The sequence below is a fragment of the Rhinoderma darwinii genome, chromosome 1 (assembly GCF_050947455.1).
Source record: "Rhinoderma darwinii isolate aRhiDar2 chromosome 1, aRhiDar2.hap1, whole genome shotgun sequence".
NCBI classification, from domain to species: Eukaryota; Metazoa; Chordata; class Amphibia; order Anura; family Rhinodermatidae; genus Rhinoderma; species Rhinoderma darwinii.
In genome coordinates this window covers 370,173,585-370,196,373 of record NC_134687.1, presented here as the reverse complement: position 1 = coordinate 370,196,373, position 22,789 = coordinate 370,173,585, and the positions used below count along the sequence as shown (strand labels likewise).

At 41.1% G+C, this 22,789-nt stretch overlaps 1 protein-coding gene and 1 long non-coding RNA gene across 4 annotated transcripts in view; one reads left to right on the top strand and one right to left on the bottom strand.

The window, feature by feature from the left end:
• DOCK8 (dedicator of cytokinesis 8) overlaps window positions 1–22,789 on the top strand; it is a 175,138-nt gene that overhangs the window by 107,571 nt on the left and 44,778 nt on the right. For both annotated transcript variants that reach the window (XM_075827721.1, XM_075827730.1), the window contains 12 exons: window positions 1,057–1,146; window positions 1,893–1,988; window positions 2,155–2,304; window positions 3,868–3,981; window positions 5,678–5,833; window positions 9,612–9,745; window positions 14,348–14,517; window positions 14,655–14,794; window positions 15,390–15,572; window positions 17,723–17,852; window positions 20,838–20,928; window positions 21,428–21,524. In XM_075827721.1, coding sequence (XP_075683836.1) covers window positions 1,057–1,146; window positions 1,893–1,988; window positions 2,155–2,304; window positions 3,868–3,981; window positions 5,678–5,833; window positions 9,612–9,745; window positions 14,348–14,517; window positions 14,655–14,794; window positions 15,390–15,572; window positions 17,723–17,852; window positions 20,838–20,928; window positions 21,428–21,524 — 1,551 coding nt within the window. The remainder of the gene's footprint in view (window positions 1–1,056; window positions 1,147–1,892; window positions 1,989–2,154; window positions 2,305–3,867; window positions 3,982–5,677; window positions 5,834–9,611; window positions 9,746–14,347; window positions 14,518–14,654; window positions 14,795–15,389; window positions 15,573–17,722; window positions 17,853–20,837; window positions 20,929–21,427; window positions 21,525–22,789) is intronic.
• Window positions 490–22,789, bottom strand: part of LOC142652211 (uncharacterized) — a 158,158-nt gene continuing 135,858 nt past the window's right edge. For both annotated transcript variants that reach the window (XR_012847779.1, XR_012847780.1), the window contains one exon: window positions 490–1,172. This is a non-coding gene — a long non-coding RNA (uncharacterized LOC142652211). The remainder of the gene's footprint in view (window positions 1,173–22,789) is intronic.

Below are 22,789 nucleotides of genomic sequence, written 5' to 3'. Positions count from 1 at the left end.
TGTGCATGAGGGCAGCCCAACAGTCCCCTGACGTCTGGACTGGGCATGTTGGGGTTTAACCACGCCTGATCTTTTGTATTTCTGAAATACCCCTCATCATGCGTGTTCATGGTGAGGCTGCAAAAGATGTTTGAATGAGCGTTCAGCTGAACTCTAATCCCTTAATGCTGGTTGAAGCGAGAACCAGTTATACTCATGACTGAATGTCTGTATTCGTAGGAATAAATAAAATGGAAAGTGCTTCATAGTGGATCGTTTTTACATATTCTACTAAGTGGACAAAGCCGTACTGGCCAAATAGAGCTGTCCAACGAATAGGCGCAACTCTGGGAAGTTCGTGTAGATGTAAAACCGGCCCTCCATTTAGCGTGGTGGCTGCTTTACCTGCAGATGTAGAGTCCGCGACCAGTAAATTAATCCAGAGAGAAAAGTGCAGGATCGAATGGGCGCCATCGGTGGGTTTGAAAAGAGAGTGAGAGGGTAATGCACTTGTAAATGAGTAAAAAAAAGCATTTATTCACACGTGAAACTGCTTATGGTACATGGTAGGGATTGATGGTTGGATATGATATTAGAATTTAAACCGTGAATTACATTGTAGCCATATAACTCTCCCATTAGACAGAGTTTTCTTATTTTAGTGGGATGATTATACACAGGGAACATTGTCTATATCCCCTCTGCCTTGTCTGTAATTCTCCAGGAGAGTAAGCATCACTTTGTTAGTATCAATACATGCTAATAGAGTAATCGCTTGAAGCCCAGATCACAGAATTTGAAATGTCATTTGGTGGCCCTTTGAAGGACTTGTATGAAGAACAAAACATATGACACTTATATGGAACTTGTCACCATCATAGAGTAGTGAATAGTAGCACTCTCCTCAGTGCCCATACAGTATGTTACATCAGCCCTGGTGACAGATTCCCCAAATGAGTCAGTTTTGTGGAGTATTAAAAGGATACACAGAAACAAGCATGGAACGCCTAGATTTCTAATAGGATGTGTACATCTGTATAAGGATTACTGATCTTGTAGCGTTGTCGTTTGCCTCAGGTTTCTGGTCGCGGCAGCAATCGTATGTCCTACTTTATTGAATCCAGTAATGACCTACAGAATACAAGCACCAGACCATCCGGTAAAAAGGTATAATAGACATATTATACCTCAGCCTGTGTGGGAAAAAGAAAATTATTACTTCCTTCATGAAAGATCAAATCTACATGTTCTGTGTTATTGACCTTCATCAATGACAGTATTCCTGCCAGTAATGTTATATTACTTCCATCACTCCAGATACTAATTCTGTTTTACATTGTTTATACTTTTTATAGGACAAGGTATGTTAGGTTAAGCTGGTTAGACATAGTTTTGATTTAAAATACATCCAATATTGTTTGGATCTTTTTAATAATTACCGAAATTATCCCATAAATTATACATAATTGATCATTACAAAAGGAAATATTCTGAATATGATAGAATGTGCTGGTCATCGGCAGTGTGATGCGATAGGTAGAATATATATAGATAGGCGATGGATGGGCGATGCATGGACGTGCGATTCATAGACGGGCGGATATGTGATAGACGGGCGGATATGTGATAGACGGGCGGATATGTGATAGACGGGCGGATATGTGATAGACGGGCAGATGGATAGATCCACCACCCTATCCACGCTATATGTGCCATTGGACCAATAGATGGGGTACGTTTTTTGAATGTGTCATTAGGGACCTCCATCGACCTTGATTTGGCCTTGATTCTTCTCCTTGTTACACCTGTTGTATATTGCTTGTATAAACCAGTGAATGCTTTACTGTCTTTAATGGAGTTTTTTTAACCGCAAATTTTGTATTTGAGTATGTTTGTGTTTTTTCCCGGTTTAGCATTTTCATGAGGAACTGGCTCTGCAGATGGTGGTCAGCACCAACATGGTGAGGGAAAATGTCTTCAAGTATGCCTGGTTCTTCTTTGAATTATTGGTAAGCTCTAAGAACTCTACTTATTTCTTATACTTTACATGGTTTTAGTATGATACATTAACATATGAATTCACAGGCACAGAATATCCTGCTGTGTTCTGTTGTTACCACCATGAAGACCTGTAGAAAGGCTTTCAGAATCCACGATACTTGTCTTTGGTTTCAGGTAAAAAGCATGGCCCAATATGTTCACATTGTGGACAAGCAGGAGGTACCCAGAAGAAGTCGCTTCTCCAACCGTTTTAAAGATGACATAAGTACTATTGTTAATGTGGTGACATCTGAAATAGGAGCGCTTCTTAGCAAACCACTAAAGGTATGAAGAGCTCTACACTAAATCTGCATTATTTACATTCAGATCACGTGTGATTATTTATGTAATACTTAACCTAACCAAATTCCAAAAGCATGAAGTTACACTCAAAATATCACATGCTTTATTTCCATAGTATATTGTTAACTTACAGTGTGACATGTGCTTTAGTTAATTTATATATATATATGTTCATCCTGTCAACTACATAGACTGGGCCTCATGTATAAAACGAGTCCAGGCAAGAAGTAAGGAAATTGTCTATTGACACTAATCCGGTTTTCCAGTTTAGGGAATGAATGAAGTGATCTGGTTGGGTGTCATGGACAAATGCTCCAATGTTTGCATCACTTGTTTATATTAGAGTTGACGTAAATACAGCACTTTAAGTAATAAAATACTGGCTTTTGTTTATATACAATCCAATTCTGACATACATGGCTTTTTATTCCCAAATTTGGACCTTCCTCAGATAGTCGGATTGCTTAGGATAGTTAGGTCTGTATATGGAGATAAACTCGCGCAATGTTATGTGGCATCTGCTTCTAGTGTAAGCTGCATAACCTTGCGCGCCTTACACTAGCAGCGGATGCCGCATAATCTTGCGGGCGCTTTACACTAGTGCCGGACACCACAAAAGCTTGCAAGCGCCTTACACTAGCGGCAGACGCAGCATAACCTTGCGCGAGTTTATGTCCATATAGAGACCTAACTATCCTGAGCAATCCGACTATCTGAAGAAGGCCCAAATTGGGGACTGAAACGTCGTGTATGTTTTGAATTGGATTGTATATAAATAAAAGCCACTATTTTATTACTTACTTTGAGTGCCGGATTCACTTTAACTGTAACTGAAAGAGTGGGATCCTGTCTGAGTACCACAACCTATAAGGAGTGCTGTGCAGATTCCAATTTTGTTTTTATATGATGCCCAATGTTTTGAACCAATTTACAACCCCAAAGAGTCCTCTCATTAGGATTGGGCTCCCTGCAAATATGGCAGGGGGGAAGTCGCAGCCATCAAGACATTTCCACTGCAGGGGTAATACAGTATTACATAGAAGCCATTCAGAAGAATGTCCGTCTATGTAATACATGGACAGCATAAGTCCGCTAGAAGGCTCATAGAGGTGGATTTACAGGAGGGGACCCCTCTGATATGCACATGCCCTAATAGGGCATATAGACAGGGGTTGACTTCATGACACAACCCCTTTACATGTCTTCAAACTGACCCTGCTTAAACTGATTAAGGCCCGTTTGCGGCCACGGCCGGCCATGACTGCCTCCCACATTTTTGGGTCGTGCTCCCATAAGCATGGGAGCACAGCCGGTAAAACACGAAAAAAACAGACATGTTCCATAATTCCCGACACAGTTCTACGGCTTGGACACCAATCTGTAGCGATACGGAAAGGTGTCCGCGGTGAATAGAACTAAATAGGGCCGTAATTCCAGTCGAATTTACGGTCGTGTGCATGGGGCCTTAGACTATATAAGTACCCAGTGTTCTTGGATATAACCAGCTCCTACTAAATACCTAAGTAATTGATCCATCTATTTCAGGAAGCTGAACATGCGGAGAAAATGAACATAAGCCTGGCGTTCTTCTTGTATGATTTACTTTCCCTGATGGATCGTGGCTTTGTTTTCAATCTCATCAAGCATTACTGTAATCAGGTACAAGAAAACCTGTAATCTCTTATCAGATGCCAATAGATACAAATTATAGCGGACATATTCTGGAATGTGATGTGTGTACACAGCCCTGCACTTGGACTGTTTCGTTATCATTACATTTCACAAAATGTTCAGCGATGTCAGAAATCTGGTCTCCCTTGTTCTTGAGTTATTTACTGGGCCAATGTAAATGCTATTATCTCTTTCTTTAGATCAGACTGTCAAAAAGCAAAAGTTTAGGATTATTTGTAGTAAGTGGCCATATATGCATGTACACCTGGTTGTCCTAGGTGAAAGCCAATACATTGTTCATGCTCTCTATGTCTGAAAGATCCCATGTGCCAGAAATACATAATGCAGATACGTTTTTGTAATTCATTGTACGATAGTGCGTATAGTAACATAGTCCTACTGCTTAGCTTGACGTATGTTTTATGTAATGACCTGCAATAATATAGAACGTAAAATATGAATATTGAAATCCTAGCACCATTTGTGGTGGTTTGCGGTTTTATTGATTTTTTGTATTTTTTTTAGTGGACATTTCAAACTACTGTTTTACTACTATTTTATAAAAAAATAACTGTAGAACAGTTTTTTGTATTATGCTTCTAATATTGTATCTACAAAGTTCTGAGGTACTTTAACTAAAACATTAGAGAATTTTGTATTAACCAGACTCTTCACCTCATAGGGCATGTTCACACGGCTTATTTTCAGCCGTTTTTCGGGTCGTCAAAAACCCCGAAAAACGGAAGCTGAACACCTCCAAACATCTGCCCATTTCAATGGGAAAAACGGCTTTTGGTTCCAACAGGGCGTTTATTTACGCGGCTGTTTGTAAAAATGGCGTGTAAAAAAACGGCCCGTAAAAAGAAGTGCATGTCACTTCTTGAGCTGTTTTTGGAGCCGTTTTTCATTGTGTCAATAGAAAAACAGCTCCAAAAACATCCGTAAAAACGCATCAAAAAACGCTTGATGCTTTCAAAACGGCTGAAAATCAGGGGTTGTTTTCCCATGAAAACAGCTCCGTATTTTACGGCGGTTTTTAGTTTGCCGTGTGAACATACCCATAGTGTTGTAGTACCTCAGCTGAATTGAAAGTGTCTAATATGGGATATTCAACATGTTTCTACATCCTGTTGTGTTTAGCTGAATATGACCACGGACATAAGTGTCGTTGGGTATCTCTTTACGGCTACTTGGCGCAATGCAGGTCATTTTTGTTTTTTCCCAGTCAAAGGAACTCTTATGACCGTATTATAATGGTGCTGGACCTATAAGCCTAAAATTTGAAGATTTCTATATAAAATATATAAACCGTATCTTAGGCTGAGTTCACACCTACGTTCGGCTCATCGTTCTGCTGTGTCAAAGGAGCAGAACAACGGAAATACGTAAAGCGCCTGTTCCGTTGCACGACCGACACCATCGGCAGCCGATGGAACCTATTGACTTTAATGGGTTCCATCGGGGTGTCTGTGAATTTAACCGTAAACAATAGCGCAGCATGCTGCACTATTGTTTCTGGGCTTTTCGTCCGAATTTGCGACAGATGCCTCTAACAGAGCCTCCAACGCAGCTGTTAACAAGGTCTTAGTGAATATGGTTTTAATATGATATGTAGAAGGCACTAAGCTTATACGGTTGGCATATTATAAATATTTTTATTTAGAATAATTTTTTTGTTTCCCAGTTGTCAAGCAAGTTGAATTCTCTACCAACCCTTATCTCTATGAAACTGGAATTTCTAAGGATTCTGTGTAGTCATGAGCATTATCTCAACCTCAACCTCTTCTTTGTGGCATCATTATCTACACCAGCTTCTCCGTGTCCATCCATTTCTTCCGAGGTATAAATAAAAATAAGTAGCTAAAAGGGGTTTTCTGGTTTTATATATAGAAAAAAAATGCTTAATCACTGTATTAATGTAAAGTTATTCAACTTTCTTAATGCTTTAATTCCTCACCATTTTCAAGGTATTTGTTTGCTATCGGTGAATGAGAACATTCTTTTTTACATTCAGTCAGAAAACCTGTACATAGCTAGTCCTGTTTTCAGCTGAGAAGTGGATACAATGTTTCCAGTCTAGGTGATGTTCTGTGAGCTAAACAGCCTGGACTCCAGAGCAAACTACCAGAGAGATTTGTGCAGCTGCTAATGATCTATTTAGCTCACAGAGCATTGCTGACGCTGGACACATTGCATCCAATTCTTAACTGAGAGAAGGACTAGGTATAGGTTTGCAGCCTGTGAATGTAAAAAAGCAGATTCTCATTCAGAAAACATATATCTGGAAAATAGAAAGGAATTGAAAGAAGTAGCAATGGAAAAATAAAATGTGTGCAGCTCGCTCAGCCCTGTGTGCATGACCGCATAAAACCATATATTAATTGTAACACAACTAGTGGAGGAGTAGTATGACCATAGGCACCTGGGACGTTCCCCAAATTTGGCCCTCCCCCTTTTCCACCACCACCTTGCCACGTCATGTCTATAGTCAACATCACTTTTCTGTGCTAGCAAGTTTAATTCTGGTGAAACAGTAAGCCTTGTTCTGCTTGTATATAGAAATTGACAACTGAGTGTTACCATTCCCTTTGTCAAAGATATACAATGCATTCAGGAAAGTCTTCATACCCTTTTACTTTTTTCACATTTTGTTTTATTGAGGCCTTTGGGAAAAATCTCATCTCATATTTTTTTTTCATTTTAGCAATCATTCTGCACTCAATACCCCATATTGACAAAGTGACATTGGAATTTTAGAAATGTTTGCAAAAAATTCAACTCAAATCTCGCATGTACATAAGTATTCAGACCCTTTGCTTTGACACTTGAAAGTTTGCTCTGGGGCCTCCCATTTCTCTAGATCATCTTTGAAATGTTTCTACACCTTGATTGGAGTCCATCTGTGGTAAATTCATTTGATTGGACATGATTTGGAAAGACACAACCCTGTCTATATAAGGTCCCACAGCTGACAATGCATATCAGAGCAAAAACCAAGCCATGAGCAGGAGAGAACTGCCTGTAGAGCTCAGAGACAGGATTGTGTGGAGGCACAGATCTGGAGAAGGGTACAAAAAAAATTCTGCTGCACTGAAAGTTCCCAAGAGCACAGTGGCCTCCATAATCCTGAGTTAATCCATAATCCTTAAATGGAAGAAGTTTGGAACAACCAGGACTCTTCCTATAGCTGGCCGCCCCACCAAACTAAGTAGTTGGGGGAGAAGGGCCTTGGTAAGAGAGGTGACCAATAACCCAATGGTCACTCTGGCTGACCAAAGATAATGTGACCAGATGGGAGAAACTTCCAGAAAGTCAACCATCACTGCAGCACTCCACAAATCTGGGCTTTATGGCAGAGTGGCCAGAAAGAAGCCTCTCCTCAGTAAAAGATACATGAAAGCGCACCTGGAGTTTGCAAAAAATCACCTAAAGGACTCTCAGACTGTGAGAAACAAGATTCTGTGGTCTGATGCAACCAAGATTGAACTTTTTGGCCTCAATTCTAAGCGTCATGTCTAGAGGAAACCAGGGACTCTTCATCACCTGCCCAATAACATCCTTACAGTGAAGCAAGGTGGTGGCAGCCTCATGCTGTGGGGGTGTTTTTCAGCAGCTGGGACAGGGAGACTGGTCAGGGTGGAGGGAAAAATGAATGGAGCAAAGTACAGAGATATTCTTAATGAAAACCTGATCCAGAGTGTTCTGAACCTCAGACTGGGTGGAAGGTTGACCTTTCAATAAGACGATGACCTTAAGCACACAGCCAAGACAACACAGGAGTGGCTTAGGGACAACTCTGTGAATGTCCTTGAGTGGCCCAGCCAGAGCCCTGACTTGAACCTAATCGAACATCTCTGGAGAGACCTGACAATGTCCATCCACCGGTGGTCCTCATCCATCCTAACAGAGCCTGAGAAGATCTGCAGAGAAGAATAGCAGAAAATCCCCAAATCCAGGTGTGCAAACCTTGTGGCATCATACCCAAGAAGACTGGAGGCTGTTATCGCTGCCAAAGGTGCTTCAACTAAGTACTGAGTAAAGGGTCTGAATACTTATGTCAATGCAATATTATAGTATTTCCTTCCCAATAAATTAGCAAAGATTACTAACATTCTGTTTTCACTTTGCCGTTATGGGATATTGAGTGCAGAATGATTGGGAAAAAAACGTGAATTTTTTTTATTTTAGCACAAGGCCTCAATATAACAAAATGTGAAAAAATGTAAAGGGTCTGAAGACTTTTCGAATGCATTGTATATCCCTCCATAGTCTGACACTGTATCAGACTGTGTAGGGGCACACCCTTTTGACGAGGGGAATGGAAACACTCAGTTGTTAATTGGACTAGGGCCTCATGCTCACGTCCGTATTCTGGTCAGTATTTTGCTTCAGTATTTGTTAGCCAAAACCGAAAGTGGGTCAAACACGCAAGAGGTGCAAATCTTTCCATTATAAGTTTTCTCTGTTTATGTTCCACTCCTGGTTTTGGCATCCAATACTGACGTGTGCATGTGGGCTCAGGCTACACAGAGTAGACACAGAGAGAAGACAGCACTTCCAAAAATTAATAGCAGCTTTATTCACCCGTGCAACATTTCAGTTCAGCAGGATCTTTCTCAAGCATGTGAAACACATCAAATGTCAAGTATATAAGGACTCCGAGTCACTAATAATTAAATAATCATCAATCCAAAAATGTACAGTATTACAGTGTGACGTACAGTGACAGTGTTTAAAACCCACATGATATCTGCAATAGGTGATTATAAATATAAAACCTTCTGGGACTAGTACTAATAATAAATAGTTCAATGTACATAAATACAATAATAGTGTATTAATGAATCACTCACCCAGATGTGTATGTAATAAAATCAAGTACAATTTACATGTCTGCAAAGATAGAATGGACCAACTCTTCGTGGGCTACGGCGTCACTCAAGTGCTACTGCGCATGTCTCGATGTACCCAGGAAATGGGTCATATCACCAGACCTTTACTATGAACTGCGCATGCGCCAACCACAGAATCACGCGAGAAGACGCTGTGAATAATCAGGCTAATCACGCGCAAGCCATTTTAATGAAGGGCAGAACAGAGACTTTTTATACCGTTACTGTAGCTCCATAGTTAAAATCGATTGCGCTACAAAAAAAAAAACTTCATGTAGCTCAGGCTACAATCCAGCCAAAAACTGCATCAAAACTGTGTGTGCGATTACAGGATCACATTGACTGAGTATTGGTATTTTTCCTAAGTGGACACTCATTTGCTCCACCTTGCAGGTTTTGAGAAAAGGTTTTTGAAAAAGTTACTGTGATTAAAAATTATATATTAATAGATTTTAATGTTACCACTGGTATACTGTATATAAGGAAAATGTCTTCATCTGACCCTGCATTTCTGACCACAGCAATGTGTCCTGAGAAAACGGGGGTGAATTGTCATTATTTGCCCTTCAGCGCTGACCGATCTAATTACAAAAAATATACAATAAGATTTTTTTTATTTTTTCCTCCTTTAGAAATTTTCATTGTAGTAATTGTTTTAGATACAGTACTTTACAAACAAGAACTAGGGCATATTTTGACTCCATTTTATTTATTTCCCCTGTACAGAATTCCAGCTCTAGCTTTCAGGATCACAGAATAGCAAGCATGTTTGACCTCTCACCAGAGTTCCGCCAAAAACATTTTTTAACTGGCCTGCTCTTTACAGAATTGGATGCTGCACTGGACTCTGAAGCTGAAGGGTTTGTTCATTATGTATTATACCTTAGGTTGGATGGCGCCCTGTGCGGGACTCTCTATTGCCGCCCCCTACACAAACCAAAAATTAACCACATATATAGACACGCTGGAACATATATACTGTACATACATAAAGACAGATATTTAGACATACAGGCAAATATACATACACACATTCTGGAATATATACATATAGGTAAATATATAGACACACACACACACACACACACACACACACACGCAGATAAATACACAGACCGGAACATATACAAATACATAAAAGGCACATCTATACAAGCACATAGACACATTCACATACAGACCCATATATACCCACACAGGCACATATATGTATAGTACAGATAATGTAGATTTCACGTGCAGCCCTATGTAACACCACAGATAACAGTGATAACTCTCCGAGTCCAGATGATGTTGTAGATGAGAACTATACCCACAGACACATATAAACACACACACAGAGGCATATATATATATATATATATGTGACAGCAGGGTATATAAGGGGCAGCAGGCTATATAGGGGGCAGCAGGATATATAAGGGGCAGCAGGTTATATAGGGGGCAGCAGGTTATATAGGGGGCAGCAGGTTATATAGGGGGCAGCAAGGTATATAAGGGGCAGCAGGGTATATAGGGGGCAGCGAAGATATCTTTGTTTCATCTGTTCTGCTTTAATATTGAACACACACTTTTACAAAAAAGACAAACACATGCAGTGACACAGAGACACATACTGTGTACACACAGAGACACATACTGTGTACACACAGAGACACCTGCTGTGTACACACAGAGACACCTGCTGTGTACACACAGAGACACCTGCTGTGTACACACAGAGACACCTACTGTGTACACACAGAGACACCTACTGTGTACACACAGAGACACCTACTGTGTACACACAGAGACACCTACTGTGTACACACAGAGACACCTACTGTGTACACACAGAGACACCTACTGTGTACACACAGAGACACCTACTGTGTACACACAGAGACACCTACTGTGTACACACAGAGACACCTACTGTGTACACACAGACACCTACTGTGTACACACAGAGACACCTACTGTGTACACACAGAGACACCTACTGTGTACACACAGAGACACCTACTGTGTACACACAGAGACACACACACACTCACCATCTCTCCTTGCTGACCGGATCACAGGCTTCATGCAGGACTTGGCTGTGGGCGGAGCTTCCTCCTCTTCTCTTGTTCCTCGGCTGTTATTTACTCCGTGTGTGTAACGCAGAGCACAGAGTAGAGGCAGAGCCCAGTAGCGCCCCCTACATGCTGGGAGGGGGCAGCGCCATGTGCGCTCGCACAGCTTGCACACCCCTAAGGCCGGGCCAGCTTGTACATATACAGTGAAGGAAATAAGTATTTGATCCCTTGCTGATTTTGTAAGTTTGCCCACTGTCAAAGACATTAACAGTCTAGAATTTTTAGGATAGATTAATTTTACCAGTGAGAGTTAGATTATATTTAAAAAAAACAAACAGAAAATCACATTGTCAAAATTTATATATATTTATTTGCATTGTGCACAGAGAAATAAGTATTTGATCCCTTTGGCAAACGAGACTTAATACTTGGTGGCAAAACCCTTGTTGGCAAGCACAGCAGTCAGACGTTTTTTGTAGTTGATGATGAGGTTTGCACACATGTTAGATGGAATTTTGGCCCACTCCTCTTTGCAGATCATCTGTAAATCATTAAGATTTCAAGGCTGTCGCTTGGCAACTCGGATCTTCAGCTTCCTCCATAAGTTTTCGATGGGATTAAGGTCTGGAGACTGGCTGGGCCACTCCATGACCTTAATGTGCTTCTTTTTGAGCCACTCCTTTGTTGCCTTGGCTGTATGTTTCAGGTCATTGTCGTGCTGGAAGACCCAGCCACGAGCCATTTTTAATGTCCTGGTTGAGGGAAGAAGGTTGTCACTCAGGATTTGACGGTACATGGCTCCATCCATTCTCCAAATTGATGCGGTGAAGTAGTCCTGTGCCCTTAGCAGAGAAACACTGCCAAAACATAATGTTTCCATCTCCATGCTTGACAGTGGGGACGGTGTTCTTTGGGTCATAGGATTCATTTATAGGATTTATTTATAACTCTCTAAAAACAGGGGTACAATCACCACTGTGAAAAAGCCCCACCGTGTGTATAAAAACGTATTAAATAATAAACTCTGAGTTCTAATTCAATTGTGAACCTACTATAGCTCAGTGTTCAACAAGAATATCAATACGGAATCAGCATTTGAAAAATGGGCATAACAATAGTCTTGACCCTAATTCACACTAGAGTCCGTGATAACCGCACCGGAAGCTCCTAGTGTTGAGGTATACAAACAATGCTAGTGTTCCCAATGCTAAAAAATTCCTATTCACAACCGACCCAACGCGTTTCAATACTCATCATCAGGGGTCTGTAGCTTGGTCACTCTGGCCAGGGATGCCAGCGATATTTAGTTCAGCAGCAGGTATTCTGCTGTACTCCACGGAAGCATGCTCGCATAGATGTCAGCGGCATGCTTCATTCTGAGACTCTGAGTTATTTAAAGCATCTGACTCCTCCCCCTGTCCTCGGCACCGCCAATCGAAACAGCCAAACACGCTCACCAATCGAATTCGTGACACCTGTCCATGTGACTCCCGGCCATCAGCTGACAGCCAGGAACCAACATCGACCGCATCAAAAGCCGAACGCGCAGGTGCAGTAGAGGCCACAATCGAGTCGCCCATGCTGCCGGGAACTCACCACTGCAAAGAAGGAGTATATCGATATTTAAGAGTTTGGGTAAGTGTTGCGGATCAGCTCAAAACCCGCAGCTGGACTGCCATTGATAAAACAACTACACTGATAATACATATTGTGTAGATAAATGAATGTCTACCCCACTACAAGGTGTCATTGGAAACATAATGTTTCCACCTCCATGCTTGACAGTGGGGACGGTGTTCTTTGGGTCATAGGCAGCATTTCTCTTCCTCCAAACACGGCGAGTTGAGTTAATGCCAAAGAGCTGAATTTTAGTCTCATCTGACCACAGCACCTTCTCCCAATCACTCTCAGAATCATCCAGATGTTCATTTGCAAACTTCAGACGGACCTGTACATGTGCCTTCTTGAGCAGGGGGCCCTTGCGGGCACTGCAGGATTTTAATCCATTACGGCGTAATGTGTTACCAATGGTTTTCTTGGTGACTGTGGTCCCAGCTGCCTTGAGATCATTAACAAGTTCCCCCCGTGTAGTTTTCGGCTGAGCTCTCACCTTCCACAGGATCAAGGATACCCCACGAGGTGAGATTTTGTATGGAGCCCCAGATCGATGTCGATTGACAGTCATTTTGTATGTCTTCCATTTTCTTACTATTGCACCAACAGTTGTCTCCTTCTCACCCAGCGTCTTACTTATGGTTTTGTAGCCCATTCCAGCCTTGTGCAGGTCTATGATCTTGTCCCTGACATCCTTAGAAAGCTCTTTGGTCTTGCCCATGTTGTAGAGGTTAGAGTCAGACTGATTAATTGAGTCTGTGGACAGGAGTCTTTTATACAGGTGACCATGTAAGACAGCTGTCTTTAATGCAGGCACCAAGTTGATTTGGAGCGTGTAACTGGTCTGGAGGAGGCTGAACTCTTAATGGTTGGTAGGGGATCAAATACTTATTTCTCTGTGCACAATGCAAATAAATATATATCATTTTGACTATGTGATTTTCTGTTTTTTTTTTTAAATATAATCTATCTCTCACTGGTAAAATTAACCTAGCCTAAAAATTCTAGACTGTTCATGTCTTTGACAGTGGGCAAACGTACAAAATCAGCAAGGGATCAAATACTTATTTCCTTCACTGTAGAGCACAATCACAAGTTATTACGGTATTCCAACCTACAATAACATACTGTCACACATTCTTTGATAAAGGAAAAGGATTATACACAAATGACAGGCTTTTTTCCTGATGAGGCTCAAAATCTAACTTCAGGTTTTTTTTGCCAAAATAACATATATGCTTTGTTTGTAATTTGTTTTAACCGCATCATACACGACTACTGCTTACTGTACATCTGAAATATAGCAGTGCTAACCATTGTATAACATTATGGGACCGATGTACTATTTAAAATGCACCAAGATTTTGGCTCAAATTGAGCCAGATTTCTGGTGCACATTTAACGGTTTTAGACCCTTTTTCCACTGCGTTCAAAAAGGGGGTGTGGTTTAGTGATAAAAGGGGCATGGTCTAGCGAAAAGGTGTGTGGTTTAACATACGCCGCAGTGCGCCAAAATTTGGGCAAATAAATCGTTATAGATGAAGCCAACCAAGAGGTGGTATAAAGGAGGGAGACGCGTCTAATATATCAAGAAAAATGCGCCAAATTTATTATACAGCATGCACCACTATGATAAATGTAGCCCTTTTGACTGCCGGCTCTAAATTTACACTGCCTAAAACTTAGACGGTATTAGTAAATCTGACCCACAAATGTAATGCTAAAGATAAAGTATCCGGAATGTAGAGCACATCAGAAATCATAATTGATCATGTTATGTTTTCCCAGAATCAGTAAGGTGCAACGAAAGGCCATCAATGCTATACACAATCTTCTCAGTTCACATGATTTGGATCCACGCTGTCAGAAAATAGAGATAAAGAACAAAATTGCTGCTCTGTATCTGCCTTTGGTCAGCACTATTTTAGATGCTATTCCTCAGCTACATGATTTTTCAGGTAATATATTTCAGGAAAATGTACTAATATAAATGTTTCACAAATGTATTACAGATTAATTTCTATATCTATTTCTGCACTTTGTTTTCACCTACAAAGATGGCTTCATATATTGTAAACAATTTATTGTTAAATAGTTTTAGACTCAAAGACTGGAAAAACACGCAGTACAGAAGAAGAGCCGGACACTCCAAGTCTAATAAACCCAAATGTCGCAATGGCAGTTGCAGGAAACCAGTTTGATCTCAAGACTTCTCAAGCGACTCTATCTTCAGTTGTAAGTGCAATTTATCTATAATTCAACAAGTCACCGCTTTATTCAAATCTGCCTTTGTTTACGAGTTATAAAATTCCAGTATAAAAACGCTTGTCTGGCTGACCGTTATCTCCCCACCTCCCCTATAAACGTGTCGGAATCTGATATTGACTACGCTTTGCAATACAATGCCGAAAAACCACATACTGCGGTTTTTGTTTATCGGCAATAGCAGAGGTACGTCTCTGTATAGGTATACAGTTGCATACATCTCGGTGATATGTTCGAACTTATACGCTGAACATACAGCTGAAACATAATGTGAACAGACCTGTAGATTGTTGGCATATTCCGCTGAAATTGGCAGGTACAGCTGACTTTAGTCTAATTTGTATGGCCAGCTTTATGTCTCCAGATGCCTGTTGGCAGGCTGTTGCTAATGGGTAACAATTCATATCTGAATTTAGACCAGGTTAGTTGGGGTAAGGTGAAAACTGAGATTTCTGCCTTTCTCTTTGTGACCTGTCTTGTTTTAGGCGGTCAGCCTCTAGTCCACCAATAGTAGGCACAGTATAACATTCAGTAAAGAACATAACACACCAATTCTTCTCTCCAGCCTCTAAAAATATACTCCACTCTGAGTTCAGAATCTACCCGGAATCTACTCACCTGCTTCCTGTGGATCATGAAAAACGCAGAACAGAGCGTCATCCAAAAGTGGCTAGCCTACCTACCCACTCTGCAGCTAAACAGAATACTTGACTTACTCTATATGTGCATCTCCTGCTTTGAATACAAAGTAAGTTGTTGGATTCCACATTTTTTGGGGGGTTTTGCAAGATTTCACAACAAAGTTTAGTCTTGTATTTTTATTTTTAGGACAGTGGGACTTTAGTAAAGTTTAAAAAAATGTGTAATGCCAAACAATGTTTTTTATTATTATCATTCTATAATATTTATAGGGCGCGGCGCTTGCTAGTACTAAGGTTGGACTCTCCGGTTCAAGGACCCCTACCTGTAACATTATCTGACATGTCTGAAGAAGTTTAAAGGAGGACAATAATATTAGACATTATAACTAATTTTAACTGATATCTGATCAGTAATTTACAATACAACTCCAGCTGCCTGTATAATAAAAAATCTGCTCATGGCTACGTACTCCATTTTACTTTTACCCGTTAGTGACCGCCCCATACTGTTTTTACGTCAGTCACTAACGGGCTTTATTCCGATGCAATAGCCTTTTTACGGCGCTGCATCGGAATAAATAAACAGAGCAGGGAGCCGTTAAATCTCCCTGCTCTCCCCTACCAGAGGCAGCTGAGGGCTGGTGGCATCCCTGCTGGAACGTGTGAGATCGATATTAGTATCGATCTCACCCATTTAACCCCTCAGATACGGCGCTCAATAGCGAGCACCGCATCTGAGTGGTTTTGGAGAGAGGGAGGGAGCTACCTCTCATCCCACTGACACCCGGCGATAAGATCGCCGAGTGTCTGTGTCTCCGATGGCAGCCGGGGGCCTAATAAAGGCCCCCAGGTCTGCCTGTAGTAAATGCCTGCTAGGTCATGGCATAATACACCGCAGACAGGCATAATACATAATACAGAAGTATTGCAGTGTATTATAAATGTGATCGTAGGATCGTATAGTGAAGTCCCCAAGTGGGACTAGTAAAAAAGTAAAAAAAAGGTTTAATAAAAAGTGAAAAACCCACTTTTCCCCCTTACAAACTGCTTTATTACTAACAAACAAAGTAAAGAAATTACACGTATTTGGTAACGACCCCAACTATAAACTTATTACATCATTTAACCCGCACGGTGAACGTTGTAAAAAATAATATAAAAAAAACATCAAAAATTGCTGTTTTCTTTGAATCCAGCCTTAAAAAAAAAATGTGATAAAAAAGTCACATCTACTCCAGAATGGTACTGACAAAAACGACAAGTCGTCCTGCAAAAAAAAAGCCCTCATACAACTGCATCGGCGAAAAAATAAGAGTTAGGCTATGTTCACACGGAGTATTTTGGGGGAGGAATATCTGCCTCAAAATTCCGTTTGGAACTTTGAGGCAGATATTCCTCTCCCTGCACGCCGATTTTCGCGGCAATTATCACGCCGTTTTTCGCCCGCGGCCATTGAGCGCCGCGGGCATAAAACAGCGAGAAATACGCTTTCTCCTGCCTCCCAGTGAAGTCAATGGGAGGTCAGAGGCGGAAGCGCACGAAGATAGGGCATGTCGCTTCTTTTTCCCGCGAGGCAGTTTTACTGCTCGCGGGAAAAAGACGCCGACGCCTCCCATTGAAATCAATGGGAGGCGTTCTCGGGCCGTTTTTGCCGAGTTTTGCGACGCGGTTTCCGCATCAAAAAACTCGGCAACATAGCCTTATGGCTCTTCAAATATGGAGACACAAAAACAAATAATTTTGAAAAAAAAGTGTTTTCACTGTGTAAAAGTAGTAAAACATACAAAAACTATACAAATTGGGTATCGTTGCAATCGCAACAACCCACTGAATAAAGTTATTGTGTTATTTATACCACACGGTAAACGGCGTAAATTTAGGGCACAAAAAAGTGTGGTGAAGTTGCAGGTTTTTTTCTATTTCCCCCCAAAAAATTGTAATAGTTAATCAATAAATTCTATGTACCCCAAAATGGTGCTATTAAAAATTACAACTTGTCCCACAAAAAACAAGACCTTATACAGCTATGTCGACGCAAAAATAAAAAAGTTATAGCTCTTTGAATGAGACTATGGAAAAACGTAAAAAATACCTTGGTCATTTAAGGTCTAAAATAGGCTGGTCATTAAGGGGTTAAAATAAGCACTGGAATTCATGTGGCTGGATCTCAAAATGGTACCCCTGGATTTTGCACCTTCTGCGTTCTTTGTAATATTATGTGACATGAGTTTCAATAATGATCCTGTTATTTTCTCAGGGAAAACAGTCACCAGATAAAGTAAGCATTTTAGTCCTTCAGAAGTCCAAAGATGTCAAGGCTCGTTTGGAAGAAGCTTTGTTACGTGGAGAAGGAGCCAGAGGAGAAATGATGAGGCGCTGGAAAACTGGTACATAATAATACATATGAAATTATTGCTGCTTTTTATCTCCTGGTTCTAGTGCACTGGCCAGAAACAATAGTAAATACTGTCTTCGCGCTCTGCCAAGATCCTTGCGTTCTCACCATGGCTTACACCATGTAAGGGGGCAGTCACACGCTGCAGATTTTGTTGCAGGAGTTTCTGCGACTAAAAATCCGTTCCATTCATCTGAATGTAACTTTCAGTCCATGTGCTTGCTGCAGAAACAACCGCATTCAGATGAATGGAACTGATTTTCAGAGACAGAAATTTCTGAAACAAAATCTGCCGTGTGTGACTGCACCCTAATGGGTAATAAAGATGAGCTTGTAGGGAAAAGCATAGAATCGTTTAAAATAGCCATAGGAAACCCGCTTTGAGGTATGGTTTTTAGTTTTACAGCGGAGTAGAATGATGAGGCTTCTTTGTTCTGGCAAATCCTGTGAATGGATGCTTTATTATAAGGCAAGTTATAAGTTGGGTGGCATTTTAGAGCAAATCTGTGTCCATTGAACAATCTACTATGTGCATATGTAAGGTGGGGCCTAGGTGATGTATGGCTCTCGTAATGGTGTCGTGGCAAACATGGAATGAAGCAGGAGAGCTTGCAACAAACGTAAATTTTATTTTGACCGGCACTGGTGTGCACGCGGCCAACATGTATATTTCAGAGTTCTCCACAGAAGGGCACAATACTTAGTGTATGGTAGCTGGCTGCTCGAACTTCCTAATGCAGACAGGGCCAAGGGTGCCCCTTCCTGATACAGAGGTTTGGTCTGGCAATACACAGGCCTAGTGATTAAGCTGACTGCTGTTCCTGGGACTGTGCACACAACTGTTGTGAGTCTCCCGCCTACCACCCACAAATCTCTCCAGAACCTCTGCTACATGCTAAATGACATGCCGTCGCTTTTTCAGCAGATTCTTTACAGCCTCTACAGCAGCTCCCACTCTCTAACTTGGAGGAAGCTCAGGTCCCACCTCTGCCTCCCGAACACTGAACAGCGTACTGGTGGGAACACAGTAGTTTTATAGAAAAGGAGCCACCCCCAGTGTAACAACGCTACTTAGCCACTGGCTAACAGTAGATTAAGTTACAGATGGCGTCCAAGCTGAACATCCCGGCACCTACGATTAAGTAATTGAGCAGCTAAACACCATACCACTTGTTAACAGAAACCATAAGGGTACGAACACACACGGCATGTTCATGGCGGATATGCCCTGAACACCACAGGGAATGCCATCCATTGTGGTGCGTTTTCCGGCAGAATTTCCACTGTGTAAAGCAGCGCCCGAAAACCCCCCCCCAAAAAAAGTTCATACTTACCCACCTTCCTCTCTCTTCTCTGCTCGCAATCTGGCCTCCTGGGATTACGTTGCGGGCCATGAGACCACTGCAGCCGGTGATTGGCTGTAGCGGTCACAAGGGATGAAACGTCCTCTCAGGAGGCCGGGCTGGAGAAGAAGCAGGGAACTCTGGGTAAGTATAACTTTAGTTTGATTTTTTTCTTACTTGCGATTTTTGCGGCGAAATCCCTGCGATTCCACCGTAAATGTCGCAACACACCACTTTGTTGCGGGTTTAAGCACCCCATTTAATTCAATGGGGAAAACCCGCAACAGAAGAGCTGTGATTACGCAGCATTAATTGACATAGGGTACGAACACACTAGGCGTAAACACTGCGGATTTTCCGCAACAGATTAATTGTGGAAAATCTGCAGCGTATTACAGTAGCAGCAGTATGGGTGAGATTTCAACAAATCCCCACACTGCGGAAAAATGCTGCTGAATAAAACGCACATAAATTGACCTGCGGTGCAGTTTCTTCAACCGCAGCATGTCAATTAATGCTGCGTAATCGCAGCTCTTCTGTTGCGGGTTTTCCCATTGAATTCAAGGGTGTGCTTAAACCCTCAACAAAGTGGTGTGTGTTGCGACGTTTGTGCTGGAATCACAGCGCTTTTGCCGCAAAAAACGCAAGTACGAAAAAAATAAAATAAAGTTATACTTACCCAGAGTTCCCTGCTTCTTCTCCAGTCCGGCCTCATGGGATGACGTTTCATCCCATGTGACCGCTGCAGCCAATCACAGGCTGCAGTGGTCACATAGCCTGCAACATAATCCCAGGAGGCCGGACTGTGAGCAGAGAAGAGGGAGGGGGTAAATATGAACGTTTGTTTTTTTTCCGGCGCTGCTTTACGCAGCGGAAATTCCGCCGGAAAAACGCACCACATTGTGGTGTGGTTTTTCGGACAGCATTCCCTGCGGTGTTCTGGGAGGATACGCTGCGCAGCTTGACGGAGCGTATCCGCCCTGAACACGCTGTGTGTGTTCATACCCTTACAGTTACAGTGCTACATAAAAACAGGCCAGGTGGCCATACAACATAAACGCCAATACATAGTGGCCAGGCTGTACTCCTCCTTTATCTCCACCTAGAGAAACTAGGTTCTCCCCCACACCCTTACACACATATACTGTATATTTATGTCTATATATCATATTTAATGTCTGTAAAATCTCCTATTGTGGACAGAAGTGACTTTATGCACATGATGACCTCTCTCATTTTCCTTAATGCCCAGTAATAATGTTTTCTACTTTGAGAGTATTATTATTAGGGATTACCTTTGTTTTTATTTTACACATACTGCGATATGTCATGATATCCGCTGCAATTGTGACCCTTATGTGAAGCTACATCTAACAAGACCAGTGAGACTTTCTGAAATTCAAATCCGATACCTCTTATTCAGCTCAGCGTCTTAGTCTGTGGTGGCTTGTACTTGGGCTTTTGCTTGGTCAGCTTCTCATGATGTTGTTTATAGACTCCATAAGGTTTCTTTCTTTTTCTGACTCCATAATTGCAGTGTATCTTTCAACAAATCATGTCCAAGAGTCATATATACTGAGCATGGGCTATCATTAGTACATAGAAATTACAGGTGACATTGTCTTCTTCTGTAGCAGGGAATGACAGATATGCTGGACTTAATGAAAACCTGAGGTGGAGGAAGGAGCAGACACAGTGGCGCCAAGCTAATGAGCGACTAAATATGTGAGCACCTTTACTCTTTTCATGATAATGTTACCTGTGCCGGTGAGCACTGTCAATTTTATAATTGTAATATCATGTCCTCTCTGAGCGTCAAGACAAAATTGTATAGAAACACAAAGCAAAATGAACGGGGTCAATGTCAAGTTTCGCTGGTCTATAATTGATGGGTCACCAGCCTCCTGTATTTCAACATTTTTAAACAACAAGGGGAAACGGCAATATGTCTTTTTTAAATGGTACACTGGTATTTAAATGGTATACTGGTATTTAAATGGTATACTGGTATTTAAAACTTTAAGTCTAGAGATTGTTAATAGATAAATGGCGTCTTTATTTCTTTACAAAAAACAAAAATGTCAGCATGTTCGTTCCAAAAATCTACTTCTGTCTCCAGTAAAGACCAGTTAACAGGTACAGATAATCTTCGTGCTCTGCTGTAGGGGATGTTATTGTCAGTTATCCGCACATATTTCACAAATTCAATGGATTTTTATAACAGGACCAAGGCAGAGATGGATCAAGAGGCAATTATGTTTGGAAACCTGGCTACTGAAGCCAACTTGATCATTCTGGATGTGCTAGAAACTATGATACAGGTAGGATATTAACAACTGTTGTTGTTTATGATGATAATACTTTATGAGAATACTTTATTAGAAATTGTAATACAAGACAAAAAAGTTGGAGTATGACTCACATCTGCGTTATGCACATTCATTCAGGGTTCTGCTAGTTCTGGCGCAAGAATAGCGCCTGTATCGCTAGTCTTGCTGCCAAAAATACCGGAAACCCGGCATACCCTATATGTCAGTAGGATGCATCAGGATCTTTTGAGATCCGTTTAAAAATGGAGCTATTATATCCGTCATGGCTCCGTTATGAACAGAAGCCATGATACAAGTGTGAACGGTGCCTACAGTATTTTGTGGGAAAGTATTTGGATTGTGTAATGAAGCTCATAGACAATTAAGTAAACTAATCAAGATATTTGCAATAAAAAAAATAAAAATTAATACAAATCTAATACTAAAAGAAAACCTAATCTTAAATATTGTCTTAATAATATATCATATTTTATATACAATATGCAAAGTCTCATATCATAGGGCAGAAATAGAACAATGACCAGGTTTCCTCTGGGTATTATTTTTGGCATGAAATGGTCACTGATATTCTTGTTTCCTGAAATGTTCATGTTATATGTAGACATGGCTGTGACCACAACATATATTATAATGATACCAAAGTTGTATGTTGCTGCTGTTCTGCATGTATTTGGGAACTTCCATTTACAAAATGACCTTATTAAGACATTGATTGTGGCGTTAATATGGTTCACATATAATATTGTGATACTGTTTATTCAGCCTATGATAATAATAATACACAATTCTTGACTTGTGGCCACCATGCGGAATGCTTATTGGAATACTACACCATGTTCCAAATTATTATGCACATTGGATTTAAGTGTCATAAACATTTAATTATTAGTTATTCAATTAAACTCATGGATGGTATTGTGTCTTAGGGCTCTATGGATCATTGTAATCAATCTCAACATATAACAAAAAGCACGGCGCCACATAGTGCAGGTCAATTGAGTTAGGGTGAGATATCAATGGTAGTCTATTATGCTCACCCAGGTAGTGCTTGAATAAAGTGATAAGAAAATCCACAAGTTCTGCTGCGGTCACCGCTTGTTAGGATATGGAGGGATGGTTTGAAAAGGGAGGATCCTGTAGGGCGCTGCTGCATGGCTGTTTGTAAAATCCAACAATGGTAGACGGAGTGATAAGAAGATAAATATGTTTATTATAAAACAATAATGGCTGCGCGTTTCAACGCTGTACTAGCGTCT